Genomic DNA, 17,636 nt, shown 5'->3' with positions numbered 1-17,636 from the left:
GATGCAAGTTTTAAGGACAAAGTTCAACACATTTTAAAAATATATACACTATAAGAAAATTAAGTAAAATAATTATGTTATTAGGTATAATAGCAAAGCAGCTTACCAGCCCATCACAGTTGCTTATAGCAACTGAAGCGTTAGGCAAATCAGTGATATCCCCAACATATAGGCAATTCCCATGGAGTGGTTCAATATGAGTCACATTAGAATCCTCTTGCCATTCAATTGTTGCTCCAGGGGCAACCAGCCTAGAGTTCAGTCTCAGCCTGAAGTGAAACTCTCTTCCAAAAACAGTGACATTATAAAATATTTGCTCATTTGAAGCTTCATGTTGCAAATCCCCAGCATCTCTTCGGAAGCGCCCCCTTGGAGGTCCAGACACCAGGTTAGATAGGAACCTGCCCTCTGAATCTGTGCTGATTGGAACGACAAGTCTGTATTCCTCTATATTCCTCAAAATAGGATCTTTAAAGATAAAAAAAAGTATTAAAACTAAAAATTGGTTTAGAATTATTAGTCCATGATCCATTACCCCATCAGACAATTACATAAGGGAGATGGCCACTGCATTCTCCACAGCCACTTCGTTCATGAGTGTGGCAAAACATACTGCGCAGAGGTCATTTTTCCTAACATAGAGCAAAGTGCAATTATAAGAGAATGTAAGACAGCAAAGTTCTACTACAAAATAAGCACCCTGCATCCCCTTTCCAGATGTTTTATGAACTGAAGTCAGTTGAGACAGCTGAGCTATTCAGACTGTTGCCATTAATCACCTAGAACGTTGAATTTCTGGGGACTGCTGGCACAATCCTTGGGAAGGCTTCAGTGTCTATTAAACGGACCTCTGACCAGGGCTACACACAGAGGTTAGGGGAACGAAATGTTTATAATATCAGCATTTACAGGTCATAAATTTAAAAGGAAAATAAGCTTCCCCCCAAAAAAAACAACTGTGGGAGAAGCTGATCAAATCCTAAACAAGTTGAAAGCGTGTGATGAGCAGACACAATATACAGCTGGTAACTCGGGCTGGGACCAGCACGAGTGTCTCGGCGACTTTTAGAGCTTTTAAATTCATATTGTTTGAAGAAAAAAAGCTGCTACTGTGTGTTTTATTCTACACATGCAATTCCAGGAACTGACACACTAAACTCTGATCTGCCAGATGTGCTACATTGAAACCAGAGTTCATTCGAGGTTCCCACTTCCCACCCCTTCTCTAACTACACTCTCTCTAGCGCGATCTGGGATTTAAACAGCTCTCCCCCAGCCTCCTTTCTTTCCAGAGGCTTATCCTCCCACTGGGGCTGCCAGAGGGTGGCTATGGGTCTGCAGAGATGCCAGAAATCCCTTCCCCCCTGAGGAGGCAGCTCCATCTTCCCCTGTTGTGCTGCAGCCAGAAGAGGTTAACGGAGCACAGGGAGCAACTGCAAGTCTCGCAAAAAGTGTTAGCAGAAGAAGTTGAAGGGGAGTTGAAAGCCCCAGGGCGAGCTAGCTGGGACTTCAGAGGGGGAGGCTGCAGGGAACCGGGGGCTAAGCCAAGTGAATGGCAGCCGGAGGTGGGGGCTCAGGGATGGAGCCACCTCCCCCCCAGGACCTACCTCTCTCCCCGGAGCTCTGCAGGGCGCTCGCGGGCAGGAAGAGCGCACAGCAGAACAGCAGACAGGCGATCGCCGCGGGAGGATCCATTGCAGCTGAACCGCAGACCGAGCCCAACACTCGGAGCCAGCATTAAAGTTCCCCGCCGCTACCCAAAACCATCTGAGGGCAGCCCGGCGCCGCCCGGTCCTCCGCACCGCCGCCCGGAACGCGGCGGGGACGCCTCAGCCCCGCTCCGGTCCCCTGGTGCATGCACCCAGCAGCAGCGGCGGCCGCTCTGCGGGCTCGCAGCGAAGCAGAGACACTAGGAGGCGGCTGGAGCGCAGCACCAGAGAACACAGGGCGTGCGGGAGTGAAGTCAGGCTGATTGACAGAGGCGCTGCCACCCAGCGCAGCCCGGCTCCGCAGCTAGCCCTGGCAGCAGTCCCGGGGCTCCCCTCCCTCCTGGAGCCAACTCTGGCTGCGGGACACCTCCCCACCCACCGCTCCGACAGCCACGTTTCTTTGCCCTTGACTCTTCGCGAGCAGCAGCCCACAGAGTAGTGAGCGCCACGCTCCCTCCAGGTCCTAATGCGCTCAAGTTCCCGTCCCAAGACGCCCCGCTCGGACCCTCCTTCTGCGCCAAGCTCTTGTTATTGGAGTCCTGACATTATGCTAGACCTTGTGCAGCAAGAGGAGGGGAGCACACACTCCTTGTCCCAAGGGGTTTACATCACTCATGGATCTAAAGACGTGCAGCAGACCCCTACACCTAGCACATTCGGGGGAAGTTGGGCCCACATCTCAATTTGGCGACTCAGGCCGCTCTTTGGAAGAAGCCAAACTTGACCTCCCCTTCAGGGAAGCTTACCTTCTTTGGGCCTCAACTTTGCCGCACAAGTCAGCTCCCATCTCAATAAAATGCATCTCAAACACTTTATAAATTGAAGGACACGTCTAATTTCTGGCCAAGTAGTCTGATTAGCTGCTACATCTGCTAGAAAATCTCAGTATTATTACATAAATCTAAACACATTTAAATACACATCCACCCCCCCCCTACACATTTGCCTCCCCATTTGCAGTTTATCAGCAACAAGTAGAGTTGTGCAAAATGTTTGCATCAAAAACGGAGAACAAGCCAATCAACCAAGGTTAGTCTAATGGTTTGTGACTCTGTCATGCAGACCTGATCCCACCTGAGAGCAACCCTGGAACTAATCCATGGATTTGCATGAAAAACAAGCAACTTTTCCATGCAAAGCCAGGTGAAATTCAGGTGTTTTGACTTGAGTCTCAGATTCATTTAGAACTGCAAAGATCAGAACTGAAGAAAATAATGACATGGACTAATGCAAATCAAAATCAGAGTTTCACCTGGATCTAATACATTTGGAGCAGACCAAGAAATTTAGATTGTAAATTATTTGGTGCAAGGACAGTCAGGAGAGCATCTAGCAGAATGGAGCCCTGATCTTGCAAGGAGTCTCTGGGTGCTATTGTAATGCAAACAACAATTAATAATTATTGTTTTTTTTATGTAAAGAAACTAAGTTACATTTTTTGCCATAAAAATTTTGCCACATGGATACAGACTGCCTTAGAGCCCAATGTGTACATGTGACTTTAATGTAGCAGTTGAATAAATACAAAATGTTTACTTTTTCAGGATTGTTTGCCATTTTCATCAGTTTACTGGCCAATTTTGCAGTATCCTAGAATGCTTTGCCTCTTTGTTGTCACTGGTTTGGGGTTTCACTCATAGTAGATTGATTCACAGGTGTATTTGCATGTTTTACATCCCAAGGACTGTTTGCATCTGAAGGTTTCCTGGAGCAAGTTTTCACAGGGGGGGAAATTGCATGGCAGAGCACCAGCTATCCCTGTGTATTGCTACTCCTGCATGATTAAGGGCCCCATCCTGCATCCTTTACATTATTAACCCCTTTGACTCCAGTGGGGTTACATCCTGTGGGAAGGGTGTAGGACCAAGCCCCAAAGGTAGAAATACTGGAGAATAAGACTGTAAAAAAAATCCGGTACTGGTCAGTGTGGGAGAGAGAGTACAGGAGAAGATGGACCTCACTTCTGATCCAGTCTGGCAATGTCTATATCAGTGGTTCTCAAACTTTTGTACTAGTGACCCCTTTCACACAGCAAGCCTCTGAGTGCGACTCCTGCCCCCTTATACATTAAAAATAAACACTATTATAAATGATGGAAGTGAAGCAGGGTTTGGGGGTGGAGGCTGACAGCTCGTGACCCCCCACATAATAACCTTGCAACCCCCTCAGGGGTCATAAGCCCCAGTTTGAGAACCCCGGGTCTATATCCCTATGTTCCCCCCCTCCTACTTTTGGGTAGTCTGATCTTTAAAGCTGGTAAAAAGAGAAGGGGGTTTTGACAGATATCTGTAAGAGCAGAACCACTTATAAACTGTACATATCAATCTTCTCTTTGGTGTTTTTCTTGGATGCCCTTTTCTTTGGGGGAGGCTTTTGCAATAGATTTCCTTGTTTGTGAGCTAGTATTCAGCAGCTTCTCTTACTGAAAATCCCATATATGCTCATCAGTACAGCTCCGTGGCTAGTAAAGCTCCAGCTTTATTTTTATTGGGCTTGTATTTTAAACTGATATGGCTCCTTTAGATTCCATGGATCCAGTCTTGCTCTGACTTAAGTCAGCGGGTGTTCTGCCATTGCCTTTGAGGGGAGCATGAACAGGCCAAATGTTTATTACTAAAGGTCTCACGTGCATGTGCCTCAGAGAGGGAGAATACAGTGACAACAGATGCTGTGGATATACAACACATGGACTGGCCAACAAGAGGGTTGTGTTAATTGAGATGGAATCTAATTGGAAGAGTTGGAGGTTAGCAAATCTGCTTAATATGGATAACAGCTGCACTGAAGGGTGATGACATAAGCAAGGAAGAGGAAGATAGAGAAACTTGTGGAAGGTTTATTGCTCTGGAGAAAATGAGTTTCACATGCAGTTGTTATTGTCTTACCACAGCCAAACAAGATCAAGGGAAATCCACTGGTTCCTGGTACCTCCAGAACTGCTTTGCCTATAACCTTCTCAGTAACCCTCCCTTAGGAAAAGGGAGAACAGAAACAAGTCGATAGTTGGTAAGATTGTCAGGTCTGGTCTACACTACTGAGTTAGGTTGATACAAGGCAGCTTACATCAACCTAACTATGGAAGCATCTACACTTAAATTTTGCTCCCACTGACGTAACTGCCCAGCTACACCAATTTAATAACTCCACCTCCTCAAGCAGCATAGAGTCAAAGTCAATGTAGCTAGGTCAACGCAGTGTCAGCACAGACACTGTGTTGCTTTTGTCAATTGTTACTGGCTTTCAGGAGCCTTCCCACAATGCCCCATGCTGGCAGTACAGTTGATACAAGCACTCCTGGTGAGGATACACATCAGCGGCACAAGGAGCAAAGTGTAGACATGCACAGGCGATGTAACTACTGCAGCGGCTGTTTGCCGGCAAAAGGTAGGTTGACTTAATTTTGTAGTGTAGACATGGCCTCAGCGTCAAGTGACGAGGCCAGAGCCTTAGCTGCTATAAATCACCATAGTTCCATTGAAGTTAATGGGTGAAATCTTGGTCCTGTTGTAGTCAATGGGAGTGGCCCCAAGCTCGCCCAACACCAGAGCTTCAATGACTGACACGAGCTGAAGTGCAAGATGTTGTTGCACTTGTTCCATTAAGATTCTGTTCTGACACAACAATAGCAGGTAGCTCTGTCCAAATTGATGTGATATCTTCCACTTACTATTTCCACCTCCAACATGAAGCCTTGCAGCAAGAAGCACTTGACTGAGTAATCCAGTGTAGGAAGTCCAGATTAACCAGACCACCTACCACCAACAGCTCCGCTGTGTCTAATGAAGGTAGAGGCTGCTTCCTTTGTGGCTAGGCTCCAGCATAAAACTTTTTCAAAAATTTATGACAGAATTGGCCAAGTTCAGCCTGAGACTTGCACCCCTTGAGCTTTACCTCTATTCAAAATCTAGGCTTAATTTTTCATTAAATGAAATCCTTAAGTCTTCGTTCAGAAAAACTACCATCAATTTCAGTTGGAGTAAAGGCCCCAATATTCAGCCTATTCAAGCTCACACCTCTGAGAGTCCTGGTCATACCAGTTTTTCATAGGAGTGGAAGGAGGTGGTTGGGATACCCTGACTATGCTCTGGTGACTGGTCTGAGGGCGCAGGGCACTATTTCTTTCCTGTAGCACATTTTACTTAGCTCAGTGAAATGCAAGTGTCTTTAATTTATGGCATTAGCTGCTGCTTTGAGAGAATGTTTTAAAATATAAATATATTATAGAGCATTCTGCAATTAAAAGCCCTGTTCCTGAGAGTTCAAAGACCTAATTTGTTATAGAGGAGAATCCTTTCAACAACGTAAGAAACTGATGTGGGGGGGGACGTCTTTCTGGCATTATATGGCATTTGTTTGCCAGAAGCTGGGAATGGGCGACAGGGGATGGGATTCCCTCTGGGGCACCTGGCATTGGCCACTGTTAGAAGACAGGATACTGGGCTAGATGGACCTTTGGTCTGATCCAGTATTGCTATTCTTATGTTCTATACCTTCTCCAAGGGGCATTAGTCCCTCAGTTTTCAAGTAGAATTCCCCCCAATGAAATTCCTAGGGGGAGTTCTGCTTAAAAATCTAATGGTATAACATGGTCTCTAGTTCTTACTCCAAAGATTCTCCTGTGAGGGTGGGGAGAAACTTTATTTCTGACCCTGTTACTGGTGACTTTAGTACTTTTATGTGAAAGGACTGTATATCAGCTGCTTGTGGTTTTCATGCAGATCATGGTTTTCTGCTTTCACTCCTAGCCATATGTATACATACTAGTAATGTAACATTATAAATCTTAATTAAAAGGAAGAAAATTTAAAGTTCTGTGCCAGTTCATTTCCTCCACGCTTGAAATTTCCAGGCCCTCTATTGTTTGAACCCTTTTTATCCCTGATACGTGGCAGTATTATACACTACCTAACGTATTTAAAACGTATTTTGCAGCACTGCATGCCAAAAAGCAGCAGCTAAAACTGAAACATCCCTGTCCTCCTCTCCCCTCCCACTAGCCGGAGTTCAGTGACAAAAAGAAACAACTCAAAGTGGGGCCTGATGCAGAAATTAGTACATCAGTCTGAATGCTCAAGCTCTTTTTCTGATAAGGTGACAGCAGGACTAACCATTTCCAGTGCCAGAGAACCATGTTATTGAGAAAGAGGTAGCTAAAGAAACCCTCATAGAAGCAACAATAGTAGTGAAAACAACGGGCTGGAGGAGTAAAACAAAATTACAATATTGAAAAAAAAACCTAAATGGATGAAGGATGAAATTCAGCTCAGCGCAGAGGGCCCATACAGGCCCTTAGGTACCAGTTGAGCCCAATGTCAGGACTTGGGTGAAGCATAGGCTATACGCTCTGGATGGATTTTCCCTTATTAGCAAGGATGTTTATGCAAGGATGGACCCTTTTATGTAGGCATTTGATGGTGCCTCCTAAGTCCAAGACCTAAGATTTAGTGCTTGACCTCCTCCCACTTCATCTGCCACAAACTCCTTTGCAGTGCAATCTTTTAGGGTGCAATAGGCCAAGCTGAGAAGTAGAGGAGTGAACTGATAACATGTCTCTAAAGGCATGTGCATTTGTGGAGCGGGTTAGGGGAACAATGGATTGTGGTTTCCTGTTAAACAAGAGGAGGAAAGAGCCCATGATGTGCTCCTGGCAATAATACATCCCAATTCCTGTGGGGTCTCAGTTTGTATTCCACACCATGGAATACTGCAGCATTAGTGGTAAACTTAACACTAGAAAAGTCCCCTTTGGTTGCAGCTTTTGTGGCATTGGCTGAATCAGCTCTGCATAGCAGAATAGTCTTATGTTCATGTAGCATAGATCATACTGGTGTTTCTGTAAGACTTTACTTTCAGCATATCAAGGGCCAGACTGAGCCAGCACTTCCTTGGTGGTTTCAACTTTTCTACAGAATTTAAACGCAAGTTATCTGTTGTGCTTACATGGCTCCCCTGGCTGTAGGATCTGAGCTCCTCACTCTGTAGTGTACTTACCCACCATTTCCCATGGGTGTTGTGGGAAGTACTACCATCTCCATTTCACAGTGGGGAGCTGTCAGTTAAGTGACTCGGCCACGGTTACACAGGAAGTCTGTGACCAAGCATGGGCTTGAACCTATGTCTCCCAAGTTTCAGGTAGTGCACTAACCACAGGCACAGCCAGAATTTTCTTAGGGAGGAGGCCTAGAGGTCTCCCTTCCCAGCCCTGCACCCAGCCCACACCTCTCCCCCTACTGCTCCCCTATACCCAGTCCTGAGCTATCTCATCTCCTTTCTGCACCCAGCCCCATGCCCTTGCACAGAGAGATAGTCATGCTAAAGAGCACAATCACCACCAGGGGCCAGGTAGTTCTGGGAGCCCCAGACCCAATCCTCCTCCTGCATCTCCACTTCCCCAGAAAGTACGCAAAGCCTAGATCCAATACTCCCACCCCTCTGGGAACTGGGGATTTATGGTGCCTTCTGCTCTGTCTTCCCCAAGAGGCTGTGGGTGCCTAGTGTCCATGGGCACTGGAAGGACTGTAAAGGTTGGGGTGAGGGGGACAAACAGGCAAATGGGGTCACAACTTACCAAAATTTGGCCCAGCAGCCCCTCTATCCTCACAAAGGGGTAGCCAGGGCAAGTTTCAAACTCCAGTCAGGGGTCGGGGGGGCACTAGCCCCCACCACTACCGAGCCCCTAGCACTAGCCCCCAGATATCCTTCCTGTCTCAAGTTCTATCCACATGGTTAAAGACAGCCTTCCAAACATTAATCCATGTAATTCTGTCTTAGTTGAATCCACAGAGCAAGAGAAACAACTGAACAGATCTTTATATGCATGGTGCAAGCTGAGAGGCAGTAGAGTGGTGTAAAGGTGGCATAAAGATCACCCTTCCACTCCTCTCATCCTGCAGCTGCTTAGTGCAAGTTAGTCTCCATGTGCTCACTTAAACATCCACCTACTCTGGGATTATACAATTTCATAAAATTGTTGTCTCCCAGGCTTTCGTGCAACTTCCTGCTTGAATACAGCATTGGGAGTACAATCAATTCCCGATTGCCTACTCCAGAATTCTATGCTTAGCGCCAAGTTCCTACATATGCCCTCCTTGTCTGTCAATGCCATGTCTAAAATTGCTTCCCCTTTAGCTAATTTGTCTACCTTCTGAAGCTTCAGGTTAGCATTCTTTAAGAATTTTTTTCAAACTGTCTATCCAATATCCAAGTCACTAAAATACATTGTGAGGACTGAGTCTTGTAACTCTTCATCATCTTTGGTATTTCATTCAGCCATTTAGAGGGTCTAAAGTAAATGCTTAATCTTAATCCCCCTTTACATTTTCTCCCTCATCATAATCCATGAAATTTCATTTTTACCACACCCTTCATTAGCCATCTCCATGTAACTGCTAGGATAATTGGGGGTTATTTTATATAAATAGTACAACCTCTCCACATTTTCACCTTGGTTCCTTCTGTGCTGATTTAGTGCCTCACTATTAATATTCTCATCATGTGATATACTCAGCATGTTCCCAGAATACCTGCCTTTCCTATACAAGTATTTGGGTGATCTTAGTTTTAGCTAATTAGTATTGGGACATTTGATTTCCCTCCTGAAAAAACTCTTGTTCGTTACTATCCAATCCCTTTCTAAATTTATACGATACCTATTTTGAGAGGAGGAAACAGGAGTCAAAAGGCCAATCCTTGCTTCCTTTTTCATTTTTTTTTAAAATGCAGATTTAGTGCCAGATTTCAGTATCCAGGGCTGTCAATCCCTATTACTCCACTGAGTGGGCAGCAGCAGTACAAGTGTTCCCACACTATCTGCTGGCAGGCCTGTAGAGGAAGGATGATGCAGTGGTTAGAGCACTATCCTGGAATCCGTGAAAGCCAAGTTGCATTCCGTGCTCTGCCACACCCTAAGGGTATGTAGACATTTGGGCTGCAGCCCAACCTCTGTTACTTCCACTTCACAGGGGCCCAGAGCCTGGGTGCTAGCCTGAGCCCAAACATCTATACTGCAATTAAACAGCCTTTTAGCCTAAGACCTGCAAGCTCAGGTCAGCTGGCACAGGCCAGCCCCGAGTGTCTAGTTACAGTGTAGACATATACTAAGTGACTTGCCCAAGGTTATGTCTACAGTGGAGTGGAAGGTGTAATTTCCAGCTCACGTAGACATACCCACACCAGCAGATTGTCCTAGTGCACTAAAAATAGCAGTGTAATCACAGAGGGATGGACTGGCTGCAATGCCGTCAGAGACCTTTCATTTTTAAATCTCCTGTTTTGCTGCCCCATGTCTGATACAGTCTTTTCATAAATAGATTTTTTTCCTCTACAAATAAATCCCCCCTTTTAAAAAAAAAAGTATTTTTGAGATTCTCCAGCTGCAGAATATTTTTCTGTAGTACAGGGGTGCCTCCAAGCTGCACTGGAGATAGAGAACTCATTGTGTTATACATTGTATAAACATAACATAACAGTCCCTGCTGCAAAGAGTTTACAGTCTAAATAGGCTAGACAGACAAAGGAGGGAAGAGAAAACTGGCACAGAAGGGTAAAGTAATTTGCCAAGGTGGTAGAGGAGGGAATAGATTGACTTCCAGTCCAGTGCCCTACCCACATTGCTGCTCATATTTTAAGTCATCCTGCAATTCTGAACAATTTTTTTAAACACACTTTTTTGAACTTTTTGTTCTTTATATTTTCAGACAATGAGGTGACTAACTTTTCATTTCCCCTAGCAATGAGAGACAAGCTCTTTCCTTTCTCCTATTCTCACCACCTTATATTGCCGGCTCAAAGGATGCAGGTGCACTTGCAACTTAGAAATTGAAGCTACATGTTTTATTTATTTATTTATATTTTTAAATCATGCCTTTTGGGCTAGTAAGAGCCTTAACACTGAAAGGGAGAAAACTGTAACTAATTGTATCTTCAGAGAGAAGTTTAAGCCTTAAGCAGAAGCATGGATATTAAGTTCATTTGATGGTACCTGCACTTGACTCAGAGATAAGTCCTTACAAATTAGGTTAAGGAAAATATACTGCCAATCAGAAGCTCATATTTGAAGCGTTTTTTCTTTGGTCATGGAGGGGACACTGTTTGTGTAGCTCGCTGTTAAAGTACTCTAGGTGACAGGAAAGGAGAAGGTACAAGAGCATCTGAGCCAAATAAATTCTGGGAGTTCATGGAGTCTGACTCAGTAAGAGTCACCTGCTCTGGGAGAAGTTCAATCTACCGCAGAAGCACAATAGCTACAAACAGAGAAATGTTTATTTATGACCGGGGGGGTGTCAAAGTCAATGGGGAGGCGGAGAATTGGTGGATATGTGCCTCACTCATCTCCCTCTTTCTCCTCCTCTCACAATACCAGGCACTAGCTTTGCTTAAGCCCATTGCTATCACTACTGCCCATGTAGAAAATTGAATTTCCTTTAGCTCCAGTCTCTGCATGTGTGTGTGCAGGGGGTAACATCTGGGGAGTCTAAAATTGCCTTAGCTCCTACTTGGCCCTTCACTGGTTGGGATAGAGGACTGTGGGGAAGGGAATTTTTCAGTAAAACATCTACTAAGGTAAGCAACATGCATCAATGTCATTAGGAAATGAAGTTCTTTGGGAACAGTACAGAGTGGAGCTAGGATCATTTCCATTCTCCTCCGTAGGGCAGAATGTAGGGCCCAACCCTTCATTCCTGGTATACCCAGTACCCCAACTGATTGCCGTGGGAGATTTTGGTGTCCTTAACATGCATGGTAGGGTGACTGTGAACCTAGTGCTAAATGTCAGTAATGAAAACAGCATGCAAAATCTTTAGTAAAAAATGGGCCATTATTGAAGTGCATGTAGTAAAACAATATTGGCTGCTCCTCAGTGCATTCTATAAATGATGCATTAGGGTCTCATCTGTAATATGAATAGCCCTTACTTGAGTGGGCACATTGTATGCTTTCCTTATAAAGTAATAAAACTTGATTCATATAAACGAGAAGAAAAAGAGAACCATTGTGGTTCAAGAGAGACTGCTGTTGAACTGCTACTTCCAGTCTGGTGGAAATAGTAAGGCAAGTGGATATAAATGGAAGTTAAGGAAACAAATTCAGAAGGCATAATAAAACAATTCACACCTGAAAACAAAGCTGTGGAAAACCATGCTTTTTCCAGCAAATACAGATCATACATTAAGCATTCCAGTGCCCCTGGGGCACAAAGAGAAATATGGATATTTCTAATCACCTTTTCTCATTTCCACAAATGTAATAAAATCACTTTCATGCAAATATTTAACATTCAGCAATTCTATGGCTGATTTCTGCTGCAATTTTAACCATCAGTGACAAGTAGATCACAGGGTTCATTTTGTAAGCTGAAAGCTAGTGAGCAGCCTTCCTGGCTACCTGGTTCTTTGCATTGATTGCAGAATGTCAGAAATATTTGATTGTTCCTCCCTTTTATTGTAGTGTAAATCAGGCATAACCCCAGTATACTCAGTGCAGTGTCCCCAGTGTGAAATGGGTGTTGATAATATCAAAATCAGAGTCAATGTCTGTACACTAGATTAAGTTTACAAGAATGTTTTCCCATTATTTTAGCTTTCTGTACTTAATGTCTGATCCTCTAATATGGAGCTATTGAAAGTTATTCAAGGGCATTCCATAGTCAGACAGAAAAGAAATCCTATAATGCAGAAAGCAAAGTAAGCAGTGAAAAAATGTGAAAATCTACCTACTGAAATGTCATGTCCTAGCTGTTTACTTCCCTGGATGTTGTGAATAAATTTTTCGTATTGTGCTTTTTGAAGTTCAAAGTAGTTAAACTGAGATATAGGGTTTTACTGATGAGTTTTCACTTCCATAGAAATGATGTGATGTTACATAAAAGATGGCATCTTAGTGATCAACCAAACCCAAGCAGGTTTAAAAACAAACAAAAGGAAGTATTTTTTCCACACAACGCACAGTTAACCTGTGGAACTCCTTGCCAGAGGATGCTGTGAAGGCCAAGACTAACAGGTTCAAAAAAAGAACTAGATAAGTTCATGGAGGATAGGTCCATCAGTGGCTATTGGCCAGGATGGAAAGGGATGGTATCCCTAGCCTTGGTTTGCCAGAAGCTGGGAATGGGCAACAGGGGATGGATTACTTGGAATGAACAGAACAGGTAATCACCCTCTGACACCTGGCATTGGCCACTGTTGGAAGATAGGATACTGGACTAGATGGACCTTTGGTCTGACCTAGTATGGCTGTTCTTATGTGTTTCACATTTTCAAACAAATGTTTCCACTGGTAATAACTTATGGGGTCTGTCTTCCTTTGGTGGCAGCTTATGAGAACCACAAAATCTGCGAGGGAGGATGGTCTAGGCTACTTGTCTGTGTCAGTCAGAAATTCTCTTTGGCACAAGAATAGCTTCTTATTATCAGTCTATGTTCACATGTGCAAGGAGTATTTCATTCTCCAATGCAGAGTTGAAGACAGAGCAGTAAACCCCGGGGGGCCCTCCTGCGGCTCGCAGCTCTGGATAAGAGGGATATTTTGATTGAGTGGATAGAGAAATCAGTCACAAGAAATAGCTAAGCTTTATACCCTGCTTATTTGATGTTAGCATTCCTGTTTGGAAAAGGCTTATTGAGATGGTTACATGTATTTCTTCCAGAGTGGTGCATGAGTTCACAGATGTTCAAACTCATCTAGCCCAACAGAAAATGTTAGTTCTTAACAGGAAGCAGTTGTGCCAGTTAGCATGTATCTGCAAGATACCTTACAGTTTTATTAAACTATATAAAATACTTATTAGGAGAAGGGCTCAAACAGTAACACATTCTAAACCACCTCCCCATTTTGAATTTTGGGCAAGATTAGGCTCTGGTCAATCGTTAATGATAATTGTGTACATTGGCCTTTTATCTTCTGGTTGGAAAGGCCCAAGGTGCCCACTGAGTCACATCACATTCTCTTGTTCAGAAGAGCTGGCAGAATCCCACGGTTAGTAGGACTCAGCGAGAGCCAGGGGAAAGAAATGAAGGGGCAACCCACCCCCTCTACCCCATCACAGGTCTATAGTAATCATTTCCCAGGTGCTTAGTCATATGAGTTGATATGTCCCAGTCTAATTCCTGGTGAAAAAGGCATCCACATTACAAAACCCAACTACCACTGGTATCTTGTTTCTGGTATCAAGACCAAGGACTGGACTGGCATTGACTCTGATACTAACAAAGCATTTCACACCTGGTCAGACTTAAGACACTAAAAAGGGGCAGTGCACTAACTGGGCTGCATTGGTTCAGTGGGGACTTTGGCCTTCAAGCCCCTTCTATAAACATTAAATTCACTACCAAAGAAAGTTAAGCTTTTTTTAATCCAAACCTGTGCTGCTACTACTACTACACAAGTTTGTAATCCACCAAGCGACTTCACAACATATACACATCTGCATAATCCTCCTGAAGTTGCATAACTCTCCATCTGTCTTCATAAGAGGGATTCCATTCTTCGCCTGGAATGGGTTACAAGAAGTATCTGTTCTGTAATATACATGCACTGATGTAAGAGATATCTAGAGGGGAGGATTCTTAATGTTAGTGGTTGTCCAGTCTCTGTGCCTCCTTCCCCCCCCCCCATCCCTTATTTCACCCTGACTTTACGCACGCACACCACCAAGGAACTGAAACCAATACATCAGGCTTCAAAAGTGAGCTCAGTTTGATGCTTTACCAAGGACCACGTCTACACTGGGAAATGACACTGTATTAGAACAAATGTTAAACACATGCCATAGTTAACATGTCAGGTGGCTGTAGTTAACCCTAGGGTTATTCACAACTGGCTGACATGATGTTAAGCATGGTAGTCCTTATATACTAGTGCTAAGTTACGTTAACTATCATGAAATTCAAACACAAGCACTATAGCAATTTTAAATAAATTAATAGCAAATTTTTAAAAGCTTATCAATTTTATTTTTATTCACAGGAATCTTCTGTATCATCCAGGTCAATACCAACTAACAGCTTCCCTTTCTTGGCCAGTGAGCCACAGAACAGGATCCACCAGGTGGATAGTCCCAGAATACTGATATAAGCAGGTAATTTCTTATCTGCCAGTGGAATGTATAAATATCAGTGGATCAACTGGAAAGCCAGCTGTAGAGCAAGTTCTACACAACAACTCTGTCCTCAAGGACAGAAAAATTTCTTCAAAGATCTCAGATCCCATCTCTTGGGCCCCTGTTCTTCTTTATGTTTTAACCATGGATCTTTTATCCACCAGTATTCACATGAGTTATGTTTTCTATCACAAACTGATTATTTTATAAAAAGAAGAGTACTTGTGGCACCTTAGAGACTAACAAATTTATTTGAGCATAAGCTTTCGTGAGCTACAGCTCACTTCATCGGATGCATAAAGTGGAAAATACAGTGAGGAGATTTATATACACACAGAACATGAAAAAATGGGTGTTATCATATACACTGTAAGGAGAGTGATCATTTAAGATGAGCTATTACCAGCAGGAGAGCGGGGGCGGGGAAAGAAAACCTTTTGTAGTGATAATCAAGGTGGGCCATTTCCAGCGGTTGACAAGGACATCTGAGGAATGGGGGGGGGGGGCAGAAATAAATATGGGGAAATAGTTTTACTTTGTGTAATGACCCATCCACTCCCAGTCTCTATTCAAGCCTAAGTTAATTGTATCCAGTTTGCAAATTAATTTCAATTCAGCAGTCTCTCATTGGAGTCTATCCTTGCAACAAAGCCCGTTGCCAACTGTGTCCACATATCTGTTCAGGGGACACCATCATAGAGCTTAATCACATCAGCCACAATGTCAGAGGCTCGTTCACCTGCAGATCTACCAATGTGATATATGCCATCATGTGCCAGCAATGCCCCTCTGCCATGTACATTGGGCAAACTGGACAGTCTCTACGTAAAAGAATAAATGGACACAAATCAGACATCAAGAATTATAACATTCAAAAACCAGTCGGAGAACACTTCAATCTCTCTGGTCACTCGATTACAGACCTAAAAGTGGCAATTCTTCAACAAAAAAACTTCAAAAACAGACTCCAACGAGAGACTGCTGAATTGGAATTAATTTGCAAACTGGATACAATTAACTTAGGCTTGAATAGAGACTGGGAGTGGATGGGTCATTACACAAAGTAAAACTATTTCCCCATGTTTATTTCTGCCTCCTCCCCCCCCCATTCCTCAGATGTCCTTGTCAACTGCTGGAAATGGCCCACCTTGATTATCACTACAAAAGGTTTTCTTTCCCTGCCCCCTGCTGGTAATAGCTCATCTTAAGTGATCACTCTCCTTACAGTGTGTATGATAACACCCATTTTTTCATGTTCTATGTGTATATAAATCTCCTCACTGTATTTTCCACTGAATGCATCCAATGAAGTGAGCTGTAGCTCATGCAAGCTTATGCTCAAATAAATTTGTTCGTCTCTAAGGTGCCACAAGTACTCCTTTTCTTTTGCGAATACAGACTAACACGGCTGCTACTCTGAAACCTGTGATTATATTATGGAGATCATAATTCAACTAATCCCCCTCCAAAGAAGAACAAGAGCAAAAACATAGTTAGCACAAATTTTTTTGGTGCACTTAAGAAGTCTACACTATTTTTATCCTCTGAAGGGCACGGTACCATAATTACTAGCAGCCCATGTCCCAAGGGAGAAAAAATAGAGCAGCCCATGATCCTTACAGCCTGGATCAAGCAAAGCATTTCTAAATCCTTGTCCTTTTCAAAGGCTGCTAAAACAATGCAGAAATTCATTCCGATCCATAATTGTCTAGTACTGAGAAGTTCCTAGTGTTGGGTTTTATTTGTCTCTCACTTACTGTGTTCCACACTGCCTCATCTTTTCTAATGCAATTTTACCACAGACATTGGTGTAACAGCGCAGACATGTCAATCACATGCTGCTGCTGGTGCTCTTCCATTCTGCAGGTGGGGAGTTAAAAGCAGAAGGGGAAAAGGGAGGAAGGGAAATGGGTGTTTGAGAAGAGGGTGCAAATCATATGAAAATGAGAGGGCTTGACAATAGATGGCAAGTTCTTACAAATTCTACTCTCAAACTTGAGAGGATTGAAACGCAAGCTGAGCTGCTAGTGACCACTCTTATTAGTTCACTCAAACCACTGCAAACTAAAGCGGCTTGTTCTTCTGACTTTAACGGGGGGGGGGGGGGGGGGGGCGGCGCGACGGACGGACGCGACTTCAATTCAAATACCCCTCAAATTTTGAGGCAATTCAAGAGCTAGATTTGAATTTTGCAGCTCAGCCACACCTCACTTTGACATCATTAACAGAGTATCAGAACAAAAGAGGAAGAAAACGTGTAACTGGAGAGGAGCATTAACTAATAGCTGCGTAAAACAGGCAGCTTTAGTTTGCAGTGGTTTGAGTGAACTTTTTACTTTTCCCTGCAATCCACATATTACCACAATACCTGGTGGCTTCAAACAAGATCAAGCTCCCATTGTGCTAGGCCCTGTACAGGCACATGATAAATGGACAGCCTTGAACAGCTCATGTTGTAAATAGACAAGATAGACAGAAAGTGGGAGGAGAAAGAGGCAGAGAAAGATGCAGTGACTTACCCAAGAGCTCCATGGCAGAGCAAAGAATAGAACCCAAGTCTTCTATTCATAGTCTACTGCCCTATCCACAAGAATATGCAATTTCTCATCTCTCCCTCAAAATATCATTCAAACCACTGTAAGATTTTGCCTGCTTGTATGTTGAAGCCACTGAATTTCACATGGCTGTCTGTCCAAAACCTTAGATCAGCTCAGGCTCCTGAACCTGGCCTGGGTTTTGACTTTGTAACAAGACCTCAAACCATCCAGGCTTGTTGTGAAAGTTAAAATAACCCACACATCTAGCTATTTGCCCATTTGAGAGCTCAGCAT

The 17,636-nt window shown here is 43.6% G+C and overlaps 1 protein-coding gene across 2 annotated transcripts in view; it reads right to left on the bottom strand.

Annotated features, from left to right (window-relative positions):
* Positions 1 to 2,050, bottom strand: part of ADAMTS2 (ADAM metallopeptidase with thrombospondin type 1 motif 2) — a 264,054-nt gene extending 262,004 nt beyond the window's left edge. Inside the window, exons 1-2 of one of the 2 annotated variants that reach the window (XM_074960336.1) lie at positions 1,608 to 2,050; positions 107 to 468 (exon numbers count right to left, since the gene is read on the bottom strand). In XM_074960336.1, coding sequence (XP_074816437.1) covers positions 107 to 468; positions 1,608 to 1,695 — 450 coding nt within the window. In that variant the 5' untranslated portion in view covers positions 1,696 to 2,050. The remainder of the gene's footprint in view (positions 1 to 106; positions 469 to 1,607) is intronic. The other variant, XM_074960335.1, reaches the window with a different exon arrangement.
* Positions 2,051 to 17,636: the final 15,586 nt, after the last annotated feature.

This window comes from Natator depressus, chromosome 8, assembly GCF_965152275.1.
Source record: "Natator depressus isolate rNatDep1 chromosome 8, rNatDep2.hap1, whole genome shotgun sequence".
Classification (NCBI taxonomy): Eukaryota; Metazoa; Chordata; order Testudines; family Cheloniidae; genus Natator; species Natator depressus.
The sequence above is the reverse complement of the archived record's forward strand: the minus strand, read 5'-3'. Positions and strand labels throughout refer to the sequence as shown.